Source organism: Archocentrus centrarchus, chromosome 6, assembly GCF_007364275.1.
Source record: "Archocentrus centrarchus isolate MPI-CPG fArcCen1 chromosome 6, fArcCen1, whole genome shotgun sequence".
NCBI lineage: Eukaryota > Metazoa > Chordata > Actinopteri > Cichliformes > Cichlidae > Archocentrus > Archocentrus centrarchus.
This window is the reverse complement of record NC_044351.1, coordinates 7,561,652-7,580,898: the sequence shown is the minus strand read 5'-3', so window position 1 is coordinate 7,580,898 and position 19,247 is coordinate 7,561,652. Positions and strand designations below refer to the sequence as shown.

At 39.8% G+C, this 19,247-nt stretch overlaps 3 protein-coding genes across 4 annotated transcripts in view; 2 read left to right on the top strand and 1 right to left on the bottom strand.

The window, feature by feature from the left end:
• LOC115782096 (GRAM domain-containing protein 4-like) overlaps nt 1–6,147 on the bottom strand; it is a 33,134-nt gene extending 26,987 nt beyond the window's left edge. The window contains exon 1 of the mRNA XM_030732107.1: nt 5,883–6,147. The gene's annotated coding sequence lies outside the window, so the exon portion shown is untranslated. The remainder of the gene's footprint in view (nt 1–5,882) is intronic.
• Nucleotides 6,148–6,156: 9 nt separating this feature from the next.
• LOC115782097 (cytosolic 5'-nucleotidase 1B) lies at nt 6,157–11,431 on the top strand. 2 transcript variants are annotated; one of them, XM_030732109.1, is made up of 6 exons: nt 6,157–6,340; nt 7,250–7,363; nt 9,436–9,562; nt 9,667–9,789; nt 10,284–10,414; nt 10,508–11,431. In XM_030732109.1, exons 1-6 carry the CDS (start codon nt 6,305–6,307, stop codon nt 10,745–10,747), a joined length of 771 nt encoding a protein of 256 aa, XP_030587969.1. In that variant the 5' UTR covers nt 6,157–6,304; the 3' UTR covers nt 10,748–11,431. The 2 variants fall into 2 exon arrangements, with proteins under 2 accessions (XP_030587969.1, XP_030587968.1); XM_030732108.1 differs by having other exon boundaries at nt 6,158–6,340; nt 9,427–9,562.
• Nucleotides 11,432–16,903: 5,472 nt separating this feature from the next.
• LOC115781383 (serine/threonine-protein kinase pim-2-like) lies at nt 16,904–19,200 on the top strand (the record flags this gene model as incomplete). Its single annotated transcript, XM_030731017.1, has 7 exons — nt 16,904–17,066; nt 17,813–17,907; nt 17,993–18,040; nt 18,148–18,369; nt 18,477–18,654; nt 18,757–18,930; nt 19,059–19,200. Coding segments are annotated over 7 exons (993 nt in total), but the record flags the coding sequence as incomplete, so codon positions are not given.
• Nucleotides 19,201–19,247: the final 47 nt, after the last annotated feature.

Here is a 19,247-nt window from a genome sequence, read left to right as displayed (position 1 = left end):
AGCAGGGCTCAAAATGAAACTACACCAAATACCAAAAAAAAAAAACCAAACAAAAAAAAAGAGATGTAAATGTGACACATGCTGAAACCTGTTCTCTTCTTCTTCTCTTCTTATGTGTGAGGCTCCTACAGTACCTAATGTTTATGTAGGGAGAGTTCACTCAACACTACTGACATGAAGTCACAAAATGAAGTGTTTGTTTAGGGAGGAGGAAATGTTTTATCATCTGCTCTTTAAACACAGAATGTAAAAAATGCCTGCAGATTTTGTGCCATATCATCCGTAGCCTGGACTCTCGGTTTATACTCACCACCATCTCAGTCAGATTACATATTGAGATTCAAAACAATCCCCGTTTGATAAAAGAGGCTGAGATAACTCACAAGTGAACAGCAGATGCTGGCATGTTTTTAAATTCCTGGATTTCCATTTGACATATTTATTATACAGATATATTAAATGGTATTGATCCAGGACTGCAGTTTTAATCAATTATCAGCTCATAATTTTCTTGATTAATAATTTAACTGTTATGTCTATAAGGTGTCATAAAATGTTTTATCCAAGCATCAAGACTTCAGTTTACTATCACATACTTTACTACCCACTAATCAATAAAATGACTAATCATTTGGGCTGGCTCTAGATCGATTGTCTTTTCTAAGCCTCTGTAAATGCATTCTGTAAATGTTTAATTATTCTTTTAAGTCACTAAATCTCATTTGGGTCCATTTGTTCCTTTTGAAGCCAAAGAAGACTGCTGATGAGCTATTTAACTAGTGGAAATTGTGTGTCCACCCAAATATTTTTGCAATGGAGAAAATTTGAGCTGCTAATCTTTGATGTCACAAGAACTGGGACGTTGCTGTTTCTATAGAAAGACAGCTTAAGACCATCCATCATCTTCTACTGTGAGACAACAGTACTAACCACCGCACCTCTGTGCCACCGAGGAATAATGTAGTTTTTAAATGCCCCATTGCTTTATTTTATCAGTTCTTTTCCTTTTAAAAATGTAAATGTCTAATGGAAAATGTAATTACAAAACTTGAAAATAAAAAAAGGGATCATTCTAAACTAAATAATTTCTTGTAAACCACCTGCAGTGATTTCAAAGCTCAGCAGGGGGCCCACATTTAGTGAATCGCTACCCTAATAGAAATCCAAATTGAAACCAGAATCTGCTGGTAGTGGAAGTAGGTTTTCCAACTCACTTCAGTACAGTATGATCACATTACATGACTGTCCTCAGCAGGAGCTACAGTCCTGCTCTGAAAATCCAGCATGGCCGCCTGAAGGTGTGTTCAGCCTGAGGATCACGGAGCTGTCCGACTGGTCTGCCTGCTTGTGACGGTTACTGTCTGAACAGGTGAGACTGACTGTGTAATACCTGACTGACAAAGGCACTGTCTACTCTCTGGGAGCCTCTAATGATTACTGCACTAAGACAGATTAATGCCTGGCAGAAAGCAGGAGCAGAAACAGACTTTTTTGAACCTTTGTGGGTAACACAGAGATAAATTTAACACTTTTAATACGATCCAAAAGATGAGATTATAAAGGAACTCTGTTAGGACTGATAAAGCCTAGATTTATTTATTATTACATCACATATTTTAGTACTTCTAATCAATGTGACCTGACCTGGATAAGCAGCAGAAAAATTAATGGATTAACCCATAATTCCCATTTATTTCAACCTGGTGCGTTTCCCTATTGTATCTCTCTAGGGGATATTTTGCTTTGTACATTTTCAAGGAAGCAATTACAGTAGTGGTCAGAGGTTTACATTTACTCATCATGGGCATGAATGTCATGGTAATTTGTGGCTTTTAATGATTTTTTTTTTTGAACTGTTCTTTTTCCAGGGTGGAATGATTGTACAGCATACATCTTTAATGACTTAAAAACAACTAATCCACACAGGGTCAAAAGTATAAATACAGGCTCAAAGATAATCATACACCCCCACTAATATTTGGTTAAATGTCCCTTGAACCTTAACCAGATGCTTTTGGTAGCAATCAACAAGCTTCTGGCATAATTCTGGCTGGATATTTGACCATTTGTCTTGGCAGAATTGGTAATGTTCATTTAAATTGGTTGGTTCCCTGGCAAGGACCCAGCTTTTAAGCATGGGTCAAATGTTTAATCGGGGCTTTGGGAAGGCCACTCCAGAAGCTTAATGTTAGCCTGCTTTGTCCACTCCCAAACCAGTTTTGATATGTGTTCCCAACTTGTGTAAATCTACAATTCTCCTTCTTGGATCTTCACTTATTTCCTTGGACTTTCTCATTGTTCTAAGTATTGGTCAATCCAGTGAGTACAGTCAAACAAATCTGTTTTATGCTGGCAAAGAGAAACTACCATTTCTATCCTGGTAGTTTCTATCATGACCATTGATGAGAAGTTAATAGGCCTGTAGAGCCTTCAGCGCCACTTATTAAAAGATTAGAGACAAAGTGTGAGTGTATGCATATATTTGAGCCTGTATGTATACTTCTAACATTTCTCCTCACGGTTTGCTGCTTTGTGCTAACTTCTTAAGTCAGTAATACCCAAATGGAGATATGAGGAATTATGCAAAATATCCCTTAATCTTGCAAAAATTAGACTGTTGTGTCTATAAGCTATAAATAATGTTTCTATTAATGGATTATAACATCTATTTTGAATCTATAAAACATTAATGATTTATAAACTATTAATAAATTATTTATTAACCATTAATGATGCTATCTGCTGTTATTTTGCTCTAATTTATTAGGAAAACTTGAATATCTGAAAAGCTATGTTGTTTGACCAGGCTGTTCTCATCTCTGTCACCTAGCATGGCTCATTTATGCATAGCATGTCCTTTTGTGCCAGGATGTAAAGGGTTATGGCATTATTGAAACAGGTCTGTCACTCCCAACTAATTATCTGTCAAGGTGCAGGATTATTGTGTATTTAACTCAATCTGCAATCTTTCCCTAACCGTAACCAGGAAGTCTTTAGCACTGGAACCTAACTGAGTAGTAATGTCAAACCAACCTGGAAAAAGTCATTCATGCTTTCATTTTTTCTAGACTGCATTTTCCTCTTTTCTGATATAAATGAAAAGTTACTCTCACACTTCCAACTAATTAGACCAAAAAGCAGCAGCTTAAGCAGCTTCTTACTGGTTTTAGCAGACGGCAATACCTCACCCCAGAGAACTGATTTCAAGGTGTTGCTGATCACTTTTAAAGCATATCTGGATCTGGCACTAAGCTACATAGCAGCATTAGCAGCCTGCTTGTTTCAAAAATCTAAAGGTCACCATGCTTTTGGCATCAGAGCTCCTCAGCTTTGGAACAACTTGTCTGAGAGCTGATATTTGCATTTTGTTCAAATCACTTCTAAAAACACATTTAACCGACTTGGTTTTATGTGATGTCATTTCTTTCCTATCATCCTTTTTATCCCCATAAGTTTTTTTAATCTTCTGTGCATGTTGTGTATTTTTTTCCTGTTAAAATTGCTGTATTGGATTTTTTTTTCTGTTTTTCTGTACAGTGTTTTCTTCTGTTCTAACTTTCCTTCCATTTTAATTTCCTTCTGTTGTGTTTTTTCACCTAATGTCAGAATTTAGTAGACAGCCTTTGCATGTAATTTGAAAATTATTTCTTTAAAAGGATTCTATAGAAATAAAATTACTATTATAAGTAGTTTTTAGTGTCCAGAATGTGAACCAGGGTCTCCCAGCTGATAAAACTGCAACCTGGCTCCACCTGACCTCCAGCCTCCTAACGTGGAGACTTTATTTCTCAGCGGCAGATTCTGACAAGTCAGTGGATCAGAGCACCGATGCCAAAGGACACCTTGTACATAATCCGGGAAACAAAAGATGGAGGTATCTGACAAAACGTTATCACATTACACATCGAAATAAGAACACACTAGTTTGATAACACTAAAGCCTTCTACAGCAGACTCATCTCTCTACCTGTCCTGCTGGGTCTCTGTGCAGCACTGCTCATAATGCCATTTTAATAACAGATTAGAACACACCATTGGTATTAAAGTAAATGCACTGTGCTAGTTTGAATCATATCTATCTGATAGAGTCTAATTTGTGCATGCTGACAGGGAGTATTCTTCACATATAACAGTTAAACACAGAGTTCCACAGGGTTCTGTGCTGGTACATGCTTTCCTTAGGCAATATTATTAGAAGGCACAGCATTTATTTTCATTGCTATGCAGATGATCCCCATATTTATCTATGAAACCAGATGATGCAAATCAGACATGTCTTGAAGACTTTAAGACCCGGAAGATTTGTCATTTGCTTCTTCTAAATTCAGACAGAACTGAGATTACTGTGCTTCAACATGCACATTAAACAAATATGTAGGACAGCTTTCTTTCATCTGATCAATATTGCTAAAATTAAAAACATCATGTCTCAGAATCATGCTGGAAAACTAGTGAATGCATATATTACTTCAAGGCTGGACTATTGTAATGCCTTATTAGCGCCCAACAAAAGCCTTCAGTTAAACCAAAACACTGCAATGAGAGCACTAACAGGGACTAGAATGAAATATATTTATCCCATATTACCTTATATATTAGCTCCATGTTAAATCCAAAATTGAATTTAAAATTCTTCTCCTTACATATAAAGTCTTGACTACTCAGGCCCTGTCATAGCTTAAAGACCTCTTGGTACCACATGATCGTAATAGAGCATGCCAATCTTAGACTATAGGCTTACTTGCGGTCCCTAGAGTTTGGGCGGCAGAGCCTTCAGCTTTCAGGCCCCTCTTCTGTGGAACCAGCTCCCAGTTTGGGTTCAGGAGACAGACACCCTCTCTACATTTAATATTAGACTTAAATTTTTTTCTTTTTGACAGAGCTGGATCAGGTGACCCTGAACCATCCCTTAGTTATGCTGCCACAGGCTCAGGTTGCTGATAGAATTCCCATTTCTTTTCATTCCCCAGTTGTTTATATACCACTACTGCATATCATTAAATTGTCTTCTGTCTCCCATAGTATGTGTTTTGTCCTTATCTCTGTATACCCTCCTTTTCTTTCTTCTCTTCTTTCACTCATGCCTTAGCTGGTCTCAGAAGATGGCTGCCCCTCCCTGACTCTGGTTCTGCTGGAGGTCTCTTCCTGTTAAAGGCTTTTCTTTCCCACCATCACCAAGTATATTTTAAAAGGTTAATCAAGCTACAAATTAATTGTAGCTAATAAAGCCTTTAGATATCATAATCAATCTTTATTTCAGTCTGAAAATGAATAAAAGAACGCAAAACATTAACAAGGGGTACCAAAAAGTGGTGCCAACTTTATTTTTATATACCTATTAATACATTTTTCAAGGAAACTTAAATAACTCCTTTATCACATTGAGGTTCAGTGAGTAACCCACCCAAGCAATTATTGACTGAACAGCTGATTATTTTGCGTTAATAATTTTTTTTTACCTTGTATGTAAGAACAGAAAAAATAATCCTGTTGCAGTCCCAAACCAAAAACACATTCAATGTATTATCTGTATGACAAAGCAATGCAATAAATTTGCACATTTCAAAGTTGAAAACAGGTGAATCGGGAAATGAGAAAAAATAATTGAACTGGAAAAAACTGTTTTCCAGTAATTTTGTGTCCATGTACTATTAGATTAAACGGCTAACTGTGGTGGCTCTGATTAACCTAATGAAGAGGTTTTTTTAAGACTTCCCATTACCCTCTCACCTAAGGTGTGACACCCAGTCAGCTGCAGCCTACAGAAAGCGAACCGCTCGGTCCGCGGAACTGAGGTTGGACACACCTGGACACCTCAAAAGATATAAAAATATACACACATATAGGTTGGAAGAAAAGATGGAAACGACGAAGTTTCTCACCGTGAGAGCAAAGATGAAGCAAACTTTCCCTTCTTTCTGTTTTTCCCGGCGATCCGCGCCCGATGGAAACCGGGTCAAACCCGCTCCTGAGCCCCTCTAAATCTGACCACACTCCTCTGAGACACGCTCCGGACCCGTCTCTGTTCTCTGTCCTGACAATTAATCCAGATGTGGAAGCTTGAGGGGAGGGTAAACCGACCCGCTTTGCTCCATCGGACACAATAACCACTGCTGTGGGCGGGGTGAGCCAACGGCACCTGATAAGGAAGTGACGCTAACGCGTTGCCCTCTTTAAACCTACGTCGAGGCGGAACCAAAACACTGTTTTTTGTTTCGAAATTTAAACTAAATTAATTTGAATTTTTGCGGTAGTGACGCCGAACAGGTCGGAGGACCTAACTTTAAAAAACCCACAAATCGAGATGGTCTCCACGGACGAGAAGACCGACGTTAAACAGGTAAGACTCACCAGAGGCAGGTTATTTGGCATTTGACCCGTCTCCGTCACGCGTTCTCACGATTCTAGTGAGAAACACCAGAAAATATTATTTACTAGCTCTCGAACTCTTTTCCACCAGAGTCCATTCAAATAAACGTGTATTAGCGCCATCTTCGTCCTTTGTAAATTAGTACCACATAAATGTTATACTTCAAAACATTAGCGTCTTCTATAAACATCGGCACTCAGATCATTTGTGAATGAAATTAGTGAATGTCGAATTGATCACCACCACTTACTTATCGCAACCTATACATTGTTTGTTTGTTTTCTTTTTGTTTTTAAAAAAACTAAATGTACGAACTTCTATTACAAAACAAATTTATGTACAAAATTTGTTTTGTAACAGAAGTTCGGATTGAAGAAGACTGAAATCAGAGCAGTGCCAGTAAGCATTATAATTATCTTTAAAAACAAAATAAGCAAAAATATTTCCACAGTGGAGAAATGTACAGTAGCATGGTGCTTCCCCACACAGGTTAATCTGCATATAAATACTTATATTAACATATCTGTGTAAGGGTAAAAGCAAGGTTTAAGTTCAAATTCTATTAGCCTTGTTTGTATTCTGCTAATGTTATATTGCATCTCTATGAGTTCCTACTGGTTCTATGTGTGTTCAAGTGTTGAAAAGTAAGTATGACTTCTCATCTGATGAAGTACAGTTTTGAGGTAATTTTACTTCCATTGTATTTACACTATCTGTTACTTCATACTTATGTTTATCGCAATTTAGAGGCAAATATTTAGCTTTTTAGGTTTTTTTTTTGGTTTTTGTAGTCACTGTGTTGATACAGATTGAGTTCACTGTGTCTTATTCAAATGTGGATGAAAAAGCTCAGATGAAGTTTCTGTGTCTCCTCTGTAGAAAGATGCTGACAGTGCACTGGTTGTTGCAGTGACATCTCGTGCGGTGTTTGAATCAGGAGCGGAAAACCGTGATGGCTTGTATGGAGTAGGCATAGCATTTCCACTGCTGCAGGTCAGAATTCAGCAACCCTATCTGTCTGTCCATCTAATTTTGTTTTGTTTGTTTTGTTTTGACTGTTTGTAATTCAGCCAGAATCCCCCAGCTTAGATGCCTGAATGTTGGAGTAATTAATTTTTATAGGAAGTCTTTGCAGATTGGCTCTAAATCCAGTTATTTGATGTCATGGAAAGTGTAACTCCAAAAAGTCATTGAAGCATCAAATGCTAATCAGCTCACACCTGAAAATGCACCTTTTTCTTGTTTAACGTTGGTTAAAGTTCATAGTCACCATGTTTGTTAAATGCCTAGCCAAAAAAAAAAAAAAAAAACAGTCACCACCTGAATTTAACTAAGCAAATGGATAATTAATGTATTTTAGATTTATCTAACCCTGACTGATGCACTGAGTAGCTCCTTGTTGCTTAAACCATATTCTGTGATCACAGAAAGGCTGTTACTTTTACAGTTTGTTAGGGAGCATAAAGATTGGACTCTGTAGCAATTAAAAAAAGTGTTATGTAGTCAGATTTCTCCTGTTCCAGGGTGACCGGTCCATCAGGGTAAGAAGGTGGATTAAGTCATGTATTCATTACCCATGGTGCCTACTGTACAAGCTGGAGGTGGCAGTGTTATGAGCTGGGGTTGATTCAGTTGGTCAGGTCTAGATTCAGCTAGTGAAAAAAAAAAAAAAAAAAAGGTCAGCTGACTACGTGAATATACTGAATGACCAGGCTTTTCTTGGTTAATCAGGAAAAACATGGATTTTTTTTCTTCCCTAATGGCACTTACATTTTCCAAAATGACAATGCCAGCATTCATTGGGCTCAAATTGTGAAAGAGTGGTTCAGGGAGCACGAGACATAATTTTCATACGTGGCCACCACAGTCCAATCTTTGACATGTACTGGAGAAGACTTTATGCAGCGGTTTGACTTTCCCATCATCAATACAAGACCTTATTGAAAAATTAATGAACAATCTGGCCAGAAATAAATGTTTGAAGCAATGCCATGAATGTGGCTCATCATCAAAGTTGAAGGTGGTCCAATGAGTCACCTTTTTTTTTTTTTTTTAAACCAGGCAGTAGAAATGCATTTGTAGTCAGAAGTTGAATGTATGGATATGTTTGAGTCTGTATGTATAATTCTGTGGATCAGAGAAAATCCAAAATAAATTCAAATCTGTGCACCCAGTTCTGCTGTACAATCCTTCCACCCTGGAAAAAGAACAGTTCAAAGTATGTGTAAATTTCTGACTACAACTGTAGATTATCAAGCTTGTTCAAGAAGAGAAGCATATCCACCTTGAAATTTCCTTCAGCTACTGACAACTCCTGCAACACTTAATCTATCTACCCACTATAGGGTTACCAGATTCCAAGAACTAAATATAGGTCAAAGATTATGTTTGTGTGGAACACGTTACTAATGTTCAAGTCTGAAATCTGTACACACACTATATTGCCAAAAGTGTTCACTCATCTGCCTTCACACGCATATGAACTTGAGTGGCATCCCATTCTTAATTCATAGGGTTTATTATGGTGTCGGCCCACCCTATGCAGCTATAACAGCTTCAACTCTTTTGGGAAGGCTTTCCACAAGGTTTAGAAGTGTGTTTATGGGAATTTTTGACCATAGCAGAACCTTCAGTGCCACTTGTATACATTCAATTCAATTCACTTTTATTTATATAGCACCAAATCACAACAATAATGCCTCAAGGCGCTTTATATTGTAAGGTAAAGACCCTACAATCAAAATGACCCCCTATGAGCAGCACTTGGCAACAGTGGGAAGGAAAAACTCCCTTTTAACAGGAAGAAACCTCCAGCAGAACCAGGCTCAGGGAGGATTCATGCCCATGTCATTATGGTAAACTTCTACCCACAACTTTTCATGTACTTTGTCTTCAGTAAAAATCAATGTGATTGGAGCTGAGGCCCACTGGCCAAGAAGGGATATCCAAAAATATTAAAAGATGGCATTTACTTAGAATAATAAAAATGTAGAATAGGACTATAGTGGCACTTTAAAGTCAAATTTCATCAGTGTGTGCTCATGTTGGTGCCACAGGCGCTACAGAGGGTGAATGAACGTCTGCTGAAGGAAAATCCTGCTGAGTCGCTCCTCTTTGATGTCATTCTGATCACCACCGACAGTCAGCAGCAGCAGCACCAGTCCCACATCACTGGCAGCACCAAACATCATGGTAATCTCACTTCAACCTTCAGGAGAGCGATTACAGTCTGAGGCTGGTTTGTTGTGGAGTTCTGCTGATGCCAGCAGTGACTTCCTGTTGACATTATCTTGCAGGTCTCATGGTCAGCAGGTTCTGTTTTGCCAGCGAGGAGGATTTCATTGAGAATCTGCTGCAAAATAACGTGCGCCTCTTTCTGACGACGGACAGAAATGAGGCATTGCAGGGATCGCAAAAAGGTCGGTACATTTTTCAGCTAAGAAGGGCTGGTTTGCATTCGGTGCCTTAACCTCTATGGCTACATGCTGGGATTACACTCTCTCTGCTTCCACAAGAAATCCTACTTCTATGAGCTCCTTCCAGAAACACACTAATACATTTAAATGTTTGTTCTTAAGTCTGATTCAGGCTTGAACTGCTATTTTGCTAACTATTATAGATATCTATTCAGCCGCAGCCTGCCAGAAGCAACAACAGGAAATAAAAGCCTCTAGAAATGACGTGTATGTGACAAGCATTCATATATTTAAGTCTGGATGAAAGAAATGTTAGTTTCATTATTCCAACCTTTACCTCCAACCTTTTTTCTTTCTCTCTCTTTTTTTTTTTTAAATACACAATTTTGTCATCAATTTTGTGTTTTTACAACACTGTTGTTCTGGTTCAAGCTCACATTTTTCAGATTTATCAGCTAAATTAGATAACTGATCTGTGTGTGTTGTGATTGGTCCAGGTGTTCTTTCTGTGCTGCTGGATGAGCACACAGCTTCCTGTCCATCAGAGCAGCTCAGAGTTTTATTCTGTGGAGATGCCATCGTCCAGTCCGAAGCTGGCCCAGCACTGGCAAGCAGACAAGCTGCTCAGGTACAAATGGTGACAAATGCTGAAAAGCCTTCTTTACTTTTTTTGTGTTTTTGTTGAGATTTGTAACGGATATCTCACATTCTTGCTCTACAGAGCTTCTCGGCTCAGCTTGGCAAGATGCGGGGGAGGTTCGGTGCGTTTGACAGCCCCATCAGCATTGCCCTGGTGACATCACGGGGAGGCAGGGAAAGCTGCGGGGACGCCCTGCGGATGCTGCGGTCTCTCGGTGTGAATGCAGATGAAGCATACTGCCTGGCTGGGGCGCCTCGTGGTCCCATCAAGTCCCTGCTTCGACCTCACTTCCTGCTCAGCGAGTGTTTTAGCAGTCACTGATCAAACTGAGCAGATTAGACTGATGACATCATGACTGGGACTTAAAACAAAAAACAAACAAAAAAAACTTTGCTGTGTTTTGGAATAAGCTGCTTTTCAGCTTTTCAGACTCAACTTTGTTGGCAATTTGAACTTTTCAGTCTCATTAAGCCTTAACAAGCCAATGAGGGAGCAAAACTGAAGCTCCGCCCACCACCAAAAGTCTTATAGTTCTGGGAAAATGTAGCAAAAGGTTTGAGCTGAAGGGGCTCTGAACACCTTATTGTGTTACTCAGGCCTGCTCCTTTTTTTTTTTTTAATACAGCGGGGGGTTTATACACAACTATGCTGACAGTAACACTTTGACATATGAGAGAAAATATACCTTTAAACCTGTTAGCCAACATCATACTATTACCAATTACAGAGTTTTCAGAATGAACATGCCCCTGATTAATTACTGCTTTTTTTTTTTTTTTAATGCTTTCTTTGTTGTGTGACTGTTTGATGGGATTTATATGTTCTTGCAGGGACAAGAGAAATGGATTTATTTTTAAACGTATATCTTGCTTTCCTGACCTTCTTCTTCTTTGGGTTTTTTTCAAAATAAGAGTGAAATGAATATTTTCTGTTATGAAAATATTTTGAATTCACCTTTAAAGGTGCTGTATTGGCATGACCGTTTGTGAAAACAATATTGACAAACAATAAAAATAAATAAAATTTCAAATTTTTAAAGTGTATCAGGAAAAATATCTTCCACACCATTATACCACCAGCTTGAACCACTGATATCATGCAGGATGGATCCATGCTTTCATTATATTCATGCCAAATGCTGACCCTACCTTATGAATATCAGCAGAAATCAGAACTCATCGGACTGAGCAACGTTTCTCCAATCGCATACTGTCCAATTTTGGTGAGCCCTTGCCAATTGTGGCCTCAGCTTCCTGTTCTTAGGAGAGGCACCCAGTGTGGTTCTCTGCTGCTGTAGCCCATCTGCTTCAAATTTAACATATTCTTGACATGAATAACATGTTGCCTTTCTGTGAGCTCAATGCAGCCTAGCCATTCTCCTCTGACATCAACAAGGCATTTTGGCCAGAGAACTGCTGCTCACTGGATTTTTTCTCTTTCATGGACCATTCTCTGTCAACCCTAGAGATGGTTGTGTGGGAAAATCCCAGTAGATCAGCAGTTTCTGAAATGCAACCGTGCCACATTCAAAGTCACTTAATTCACCTTTCTTCCCCATTCTGATGCATCATTACTTGACAGTGTCTATGTGCCTGAAGGCACTGTTGCTGCCATGGTTGGCTGATTGGATATTTGCTCTGAATTTGAGCAGCTGTTGTTTAGCAAATGAAAGATCACTGGTTCAAATCCAACCGGAGACCTAAGTCCCCTGTTGTGCAGTGTCAGGATGGGCCTTTGGTGTGAAACTGCCACATTAAACATGGGGAACTGGCTGAAAGTAGCTTCATTTAACTCACTGAAATTTGGTATTTTAGAACTAAATTGGTTCATTACTTCATTAATGATTTACATATCAGGAGGAAATGCATCTCCGTTTCAATCTCACCTGTCAAATGGCAATCATATAGTTGGTTGCCATGACTTTTTGCTGAGCTGGAGAAGGCAGAGTTGAAGATAAGATTTTCATTTGGTGTGAGCAGAATGGACAAGATTAAAAATGAGTGTATTAGAGGGACATCTCAGCTTGAGCAGTTTGGAGACAAAGTTAGAGAGGCAAGGCTGAGATGGTTTGGACATTTGCAAAGGAGGGATAGTGGATAGTGGATGTACTGGACAAAGGATGTTGAATGTGGAGCTGCCAGGCAGGAGGAAAAGAGACGTATGAGGTTCATGGATGTAGTGAATGGGGACATGCAGAGGGCTGGTGTGACAGAGGAGGATGCTCGAGAGAGAGTGAGATGGAGGCAGATGATTCACCTTGGTGAGCTGTAAAAAGAGCAGCTGAAAGAAGAAGAAGCTGTAATGTTTATTTTTGATCAACAGGTGGCAGCAGACATTTAAAAGGATGACACCTGCTGAAGTTGAGGCTGACTGCTGAGAAAGAAACTGATCTGAAACACAATTATTCAATTTTGTCAAGTTACTCCCTAACTGTAAAATGTGTATGATATTGTTTTTATTTTATTTAGTTAATTTTGAAGCACACACACACACTCTCGCAGGTAACAGTGTTGATAGAGGAGAAATGAGGTGGACAGGACATAACAGGAGACATCACACCAGTCAGTACTTGCCCCACCCTTTATTAAACCAATGGGAACATGCAAGTTTGATTGGATTTCATGGCTAGGACTTAGCCTTGAAATCGACCTCATGTCCCAGTCATCCTTAATTCACCCTGTTTAATTCCATTAGAATCCTTTAAAGGTTTAAAAGTTTCTAACATCTATTAAATAAAATAATACCCATATTAATAACCAAGAACACCCATTTTAGAAATTGAATATATAATCATAAAGCTTTTGATAACATTATTAGTGCCATTTCATGCAGCTGCACCACCTGACCTTTAGAGCTATTTTCAGTTTGAACAGACTTTTATGTGGACACCTGGATTAGCCTTTGGGTTTGGTACCAAGAGCATACATCTAACTTTTAAATGAAATAAAGATTTTATGATGTTAATATTTTCCTAGTTTTATTTTGACCCAGGAGCAGATCTGCTATCACTGCTTGAACACCTTGATCCCCTCCTTCCTGCTACACAGCCTCAGGAGCCCTTCCTTCCTCACTCAGACCCCTGTACTGCTCTACTACTGCTATTGAACCGTATTATTATTATTGTTATTTTGTTCTCTTCATATGTATAAATAAATGCAAGCTAAACAAAAGGTTTCTGTCAGTATGTACAGCAGGACAAGAGGAAGAACTAACTTGCATGAATGTCGTACAACTCATTTTATTTATAGTTGTTTATTACAGTATTTTACTGATCCTATGAAGTGTCCCCAAAAAATTGTTTTGGAATTGCGTTTTTTTAAACACTGCAAACCTTATTAATTATTTTCTTTTCTTTTCAAACATATTCATCATATACCACACATGTTCTGTCAGTCTCCACTAGGTGGCAGGGAAAAGCTAGATAAAAACACTCAGGTCTGTGGGGACACATGCTCCTCAGAGTTACCCATCAAAATTGGCTGTTCTATAATCAAAATATGCATGACTGATTTTTCTATTAATAGACTGATCGGACCTTCAACTGGCTAGAGCCGGCTCTGCATGCAGCTGCTGGTCAGCTGGTATAAATTCCATTAAAATGGACATTTCTGGAGTGTTTCCAAAGACAGACAGGAGGTGTGGACACTGCTGCTCTGTCACCATCCCCCGAGACTCGGATGGCGTCAGTGCTCAGCTGATCCATCATCACAGCAGACAGCAAGACCTCTAATTAAAAATCACCACAACACCTTCAGACCCAAACGACATGAGAAGAGATTCCAGGCAGTCATTAGTGTTGTGCAGAGGAAAATGTTTCTCAGAAATGCAGCATAGACTATAAACAGCAGAGGAAAGATTAAATAGAGCAAATAAATAACAGAAAAAAAAATACGATGACGTAAAAACCATGAAGTTATTCAACCACTTACCTTTATTAGGACTTTTTTGAGTACTGGTGATAACTCTGTCACCTGTTCTTGTCTTTTTTAGACAATTTTAAAAATGTGTGGTTGAAAGGAGTCGACTCCAACTTGTTAAATATTAAAAAGTAGGAATGCTTAAAACTAATACTGCAGTGTCCAAATGGTAACAGCTCAGCAGTATAGCAAAAAACAAGCAATGCCATAAAACCAGTGGATGAGTGTGTGAGGTGGTTGTGTGTCTGCACCAGTTGCAAGAAGCAACGATCTCATACCACACAGTAGCCGTTCAGCTCCCAGCCCTTGTATAGTTGTAGCTACCACCCAGTCCTATATTAGTACCAGGTATGAACCACCCTATGTATCACCAAAGCAGTAAAGTTTAAATATTGAGTTGGAATTGGAGAAAATTGTGGTTATAATGTGCCTCCACTGCGCGACTTTGATTGAACTGAATCCAGATGTTGAACAACTGCAGGGGATTCATGTAGTTTCCTGTCATCCTCTGAACCCTGCTGCACGCTTGAACCTTCATTCCTTCACTCTGCAAGAAATCATCCACCAGCATGTTTTCGCATCTAAGTCGCTTTAAGGCTTTTATTCTGAAAGTGAGCTCTTCTGGTTCAAGGTTAGAAATCTTGAATAGGAAGGAGTGTCCATAAAGTGGCAGCAGGAAAACGACCCTAAACATAAAGCCAGGGCTACAATGGAATGGTTTCAAACCAAACATATTCATGTGTTAGAATGGCCCAGACCTAAACCCAATCGAGAATTTGTGGCAAGATCTGAAAACTGCTGTTCACAAACGCTCTCCATCTGATCTGACTGAGCTTGAGCTGTTTTGCAAAGAAGAACGGGCAAAAATTTCAGTCACTAGATGTGCAAAGCTGGTGGAGACATACCCTAAAAGACTTGCAGCTGTAATTGCAGCAAAAGGTGGTTCCACAAAGTATTGACTCAGGGGGGCTCAATACTTTTGCACATTGCACTTTTCAGTTTTTTATTTGTAAAAAATGTTTTGAATCACGCATAATTTTCTTTCCATTTCACAATTGTATACCACTTTGTGTTGGTCTTTCTCATTAAATTCCAGTGAAATATATTTGTTTGTGGTTGTGACAAAATATGGAAAAGTTCAAGAGGTATGAATACTTTTGCAAGCCACTGTAGTCCACTGCACTTATTCAACTGTTTCATTACTTAAACAGTTTAAGGCAACGAGTTACGTTTTTTAAAGTAGATTCAACTTATCTGGGTTTACAGTGTAGTTGGATGTCTTTAGAAGAAAACGAGAAAGGAGGAACAGATTGGAGGGAGAGCAGAAAAACGAGGGGTACCTTTTGTGATCACAAAAATGCTAAGCCTAACTGCTGCTTCATTATAATTTTTTTTTTTTTTAAGTTGAAAATGAGGAGAGGGAAAAAGGGCTGGAGTCCACATGGAGACGGGGATTCTGGGTTAAAAGATTGAAATGTTGGTTGATATGGTAATGCAAATCTATGGTTAGGTAGTGTAACACAGGCAGATGGCCAGGTAACTGAGGTTGGTGGGAATTGAAAGCTAACATTCTGGGATGTGTAAATATGCAGTTGTTGCTGACAGCAAGTACAGAAATATCTCCCATAAAAATGCTGATGATTGCTTACAGTTAGTAGACTGGACAATAGAAGCTTTATTTGATAAAAGTGAGAAAACCTTATTGGTATACTCTATGTACAGTATTTCTATATGTGCTCAGTTCTTATAGGGCTGTGATGGGGATTCACAGTGATACATTTGAAAAGGGAACATCTCTGATCATCATTCATCTTTTGACTGCCTGATTAATTAAAAAAAAAGATTTTGAGTAATTGTTGGTCTCTCTTTGGAATGTCCAGCTTGTTCTTCAGTCTCATAGAATGCCCGTCATAAAGAGACATCACAGGATGGAACCTTGGAATGGAACTTAAACACATACAGAATCTACACAGACTGAGAATCTACACAGACTTAAACACATACAGTTCACTTTCACAGTCACTGTGCAGAGATCAGACCAGCTGGATTATACTCACGTATTTACAGAGATTTTGGCAAATTTACTTTCCAAAAAGATGGTTTATGAGACGATGAACGTCCGTTATCCTGCGGCCTCTGAGCAAAATTCAGGTGATCATTTATTTTTGTATTGATTTATTTATTTTAGATTGTTAAAATGTTGAACATTAAAAGTCGGTGACACTGAACATCACCCAGACTTTTTGGAAATAATTTAATGATAGAACTAAGGAATGACTGAAGTGCATGCAGCTTGATAATAACTGGGTTTATCTCATTTGTAGAGAGCTGTGGCACCTCCACCCATCTCAGCCACCGGTTGGGAGAAAAGAGGAAGGCCAGCACAATAGCAGAGTCCCCCAGAAAAAGGCAGAGGTGTGCCTCTGGACCTGCTCAGCTGGCATCCGAGGCCGTGGCAGGAAAAGGTGTCAAAAGAGAGGCCAGCACCGAAAGGGGGACGCCTCAAAAGAAGCTTAAGTGTGAACACAGCCACACAAACTCCAGTGAAGCCATCAGGGGGGCTAACTGGACGGAGCAGGACAGTGCTGAGAAGCTGCTGGCTTCAGACACTCCCAGGACAACAAAGAGGGAGCGTGCCTGTGACCTCTCCCCAGGCTGCAGCACTCCATCAGCCGCCATACCTGACAGTGGGAGCGCATTCCTCCCATTCACACAAAACAGAGGTAAACTGAAAGTGTGATAGACACTAACAGTGAGCTTAAGCTTGTCCTGTTTAGTCAGGCTTGCAAATTCTCTATTAGCCTGCAGGTTTTAAGCCGTTTCCCACCAACACTTGGCACATTTACCCTTACTGAATTTCTTTCACTAACAGTAATCATGGACACTTTTTATGACTGTCACAAAATGCTGAGTATTTACATGATGGTCGCCCTCTTTAACATCACTCTAGCAAGCACTAACATACACAGACAACGTGTAGGATTAGATACATTCCAAGATAAAGCTGTGTGCAAAGAAGTCGGAAGGTGACAGGAATATTGTGGAAGCATCTGGGATTTTCTTTTTGTTTAAGAAAAGTTATGTTAACAATAAGAGTGCGCCGATGCGAGAATTCACAGTTAGCGATTGGGGACCTTTGGTGCTTCCTTCTGCACGCTCTTTCCTGTCAGCTCCTTCAAATAAACCACACACAGTATTTCTAGTTGTTTAATCATGCCTGAATTGAACTGTTTCCTGCTGTATCCTACATGTGAGAAAAGGAAAACATATCTCTTGATGTTCATATGTGAAAACAGTTTATTAATCTCAAGATAAAACCATTACATATTCAGATGTAGGTAAGCAGGTGAGGGGGGTTAGAAGTGAGGCATGTGGTATAAAATGCTCTGAGTGCTCAAGTAGAGCAGAAAAACACTCTATAAGATCCAGCTCATTTACAACTGTAAAACATGTATCTGTGTTTGTGTAGCTCGATTTGAGGCGACCTACAAGGAGCTTCACAAGCTCGGAGAAGGAGGCTTCGGCTCAGTTTATGCTGGGTGGAGAATGTCGGACAGCTTACCAGTGAGTATAACGCATATATTCTTATATCTCGTGCACGTTGCCACCATTCCCCGCACTAACCAAAATACTCCTGTCTGATCTGTAGGTGGCGATCAAACACATCCCGAAAAAAGATGTGGAGTATGAACAAGTGGTGAGTGATTCAAACATTTAAAAATGTTTCACCTTCCTGTACCTTTGCTGTTTATGAGGAAACCAGACAGAAAACCTCACGCACTCATTCACTTTTCTTTTCTTTAGGTCTTAAATGGGAAGACACACATGATCCCACTGGAGATTCTCCTAATGCTGAAAGTGGGCGGTGGACCACTGTCAGTAGGCACATCTCCAGCCATCTCATTACTGGACTGGTGTGACCTAGAGGAGGAGATCCTTGTGGTCATGGAGAGACCAGTCCCATGTGTGAGCCTGCACAGCTACATGGAGAACAATGGTGGACCCCTGGAGGAGCATGTTGCTAAGGTATATAGTCCAGCCCAGAGAAGCTCCACAGAGCTTGTTTTTGATAGTTGCCACACTGACAGGAATCAGTCCCTTCTTCACTTCTGACTGTTCTCTTTGTGTTTCAGAACATCATGAAGCAGCTGGTTGACGCAGCCTTAATGATGCACAACAAAGGGGTCTTCCACCGGGATCTCAAGACAGAAAACCTGCTCCTCGAAACCGCCTCCAGTGACCTGCGAGTGCGGATCATAGACTTTGGATGTGGCTGCTGGGTACAGGAAGAGCCACAATCCATCTTCTCTGGTATGACATCTGGCTTCTGCTCTTCATTCAGCCATTGCTCTGATGATTTTGATTTCAGTCTGAACCTGTTCCTCATCCTTCCTTTCTGTCTGTGCATTGCAGGAACCTCAGCGTACGCCCCTCCAGAGTTTTTCACACGTGGGAAGTACGAGGCTATCCCCACCACAGTCTGGCAGCTGGGCGCGCTGCTATACGAAATGCTGTATGGAGTGCGTCGATTTTGCACCTCTAGTTTCGTCCGCAGGAAAAGACCTTTTAACAAAGTCCTGCCCAAAGGTGAGACATTGGTAAAATATCTGTGTTTTGGTGCTGACACTGTATAAACATTTTGCTTACAAGTTCCAAAAGATTGCTGCAGTTTCCATCCTGATCTTTGCTTTGTTTTCTGTCCTGTGTCTAATCAGACTGCCAGAACTTTTTGAAGCGCTGTTTAACTCGAAACCCACAACAGCGAGCAACCTTGGAGCAGATTCAGCAGCACCCCTGGCTGCTGAATCACGCTCAGCTCAAGCACTAAACATGTGCCAAGAGGCCTGGACTTTGAGCTCCCTTTTCTTTCTTTCTTTACTTATTTCCTTTCTTCTGTATCTACT

What these genes read in the sequence shown, in the direction of transcription:
- LOC115782097 (XM_030732108.1), top strand. Translation starts at nt 6,305, where the DNA reads ATGGTCTCCACGGACGAGAAGACCGACGTTAAACAG. An exon ending in TAGCATTTCCACTGCTGCAG is followed by an intron (nt 7,364 to 9,426) that starts GTCAGAATTCAG and finishes TTGGTGCCACAG; the next exon opens with GCGCTACAGAGGGTGAATGA. An exon ending in CAAGCAGACAAGCTGCTCAG is followed by an intron (nt 10,415 to 10,507) that starts GTACAAATGGTG and finishes CTTGCTCTACAG; the next exon opens with AGCTTCTCGGCTCAGCTTGG.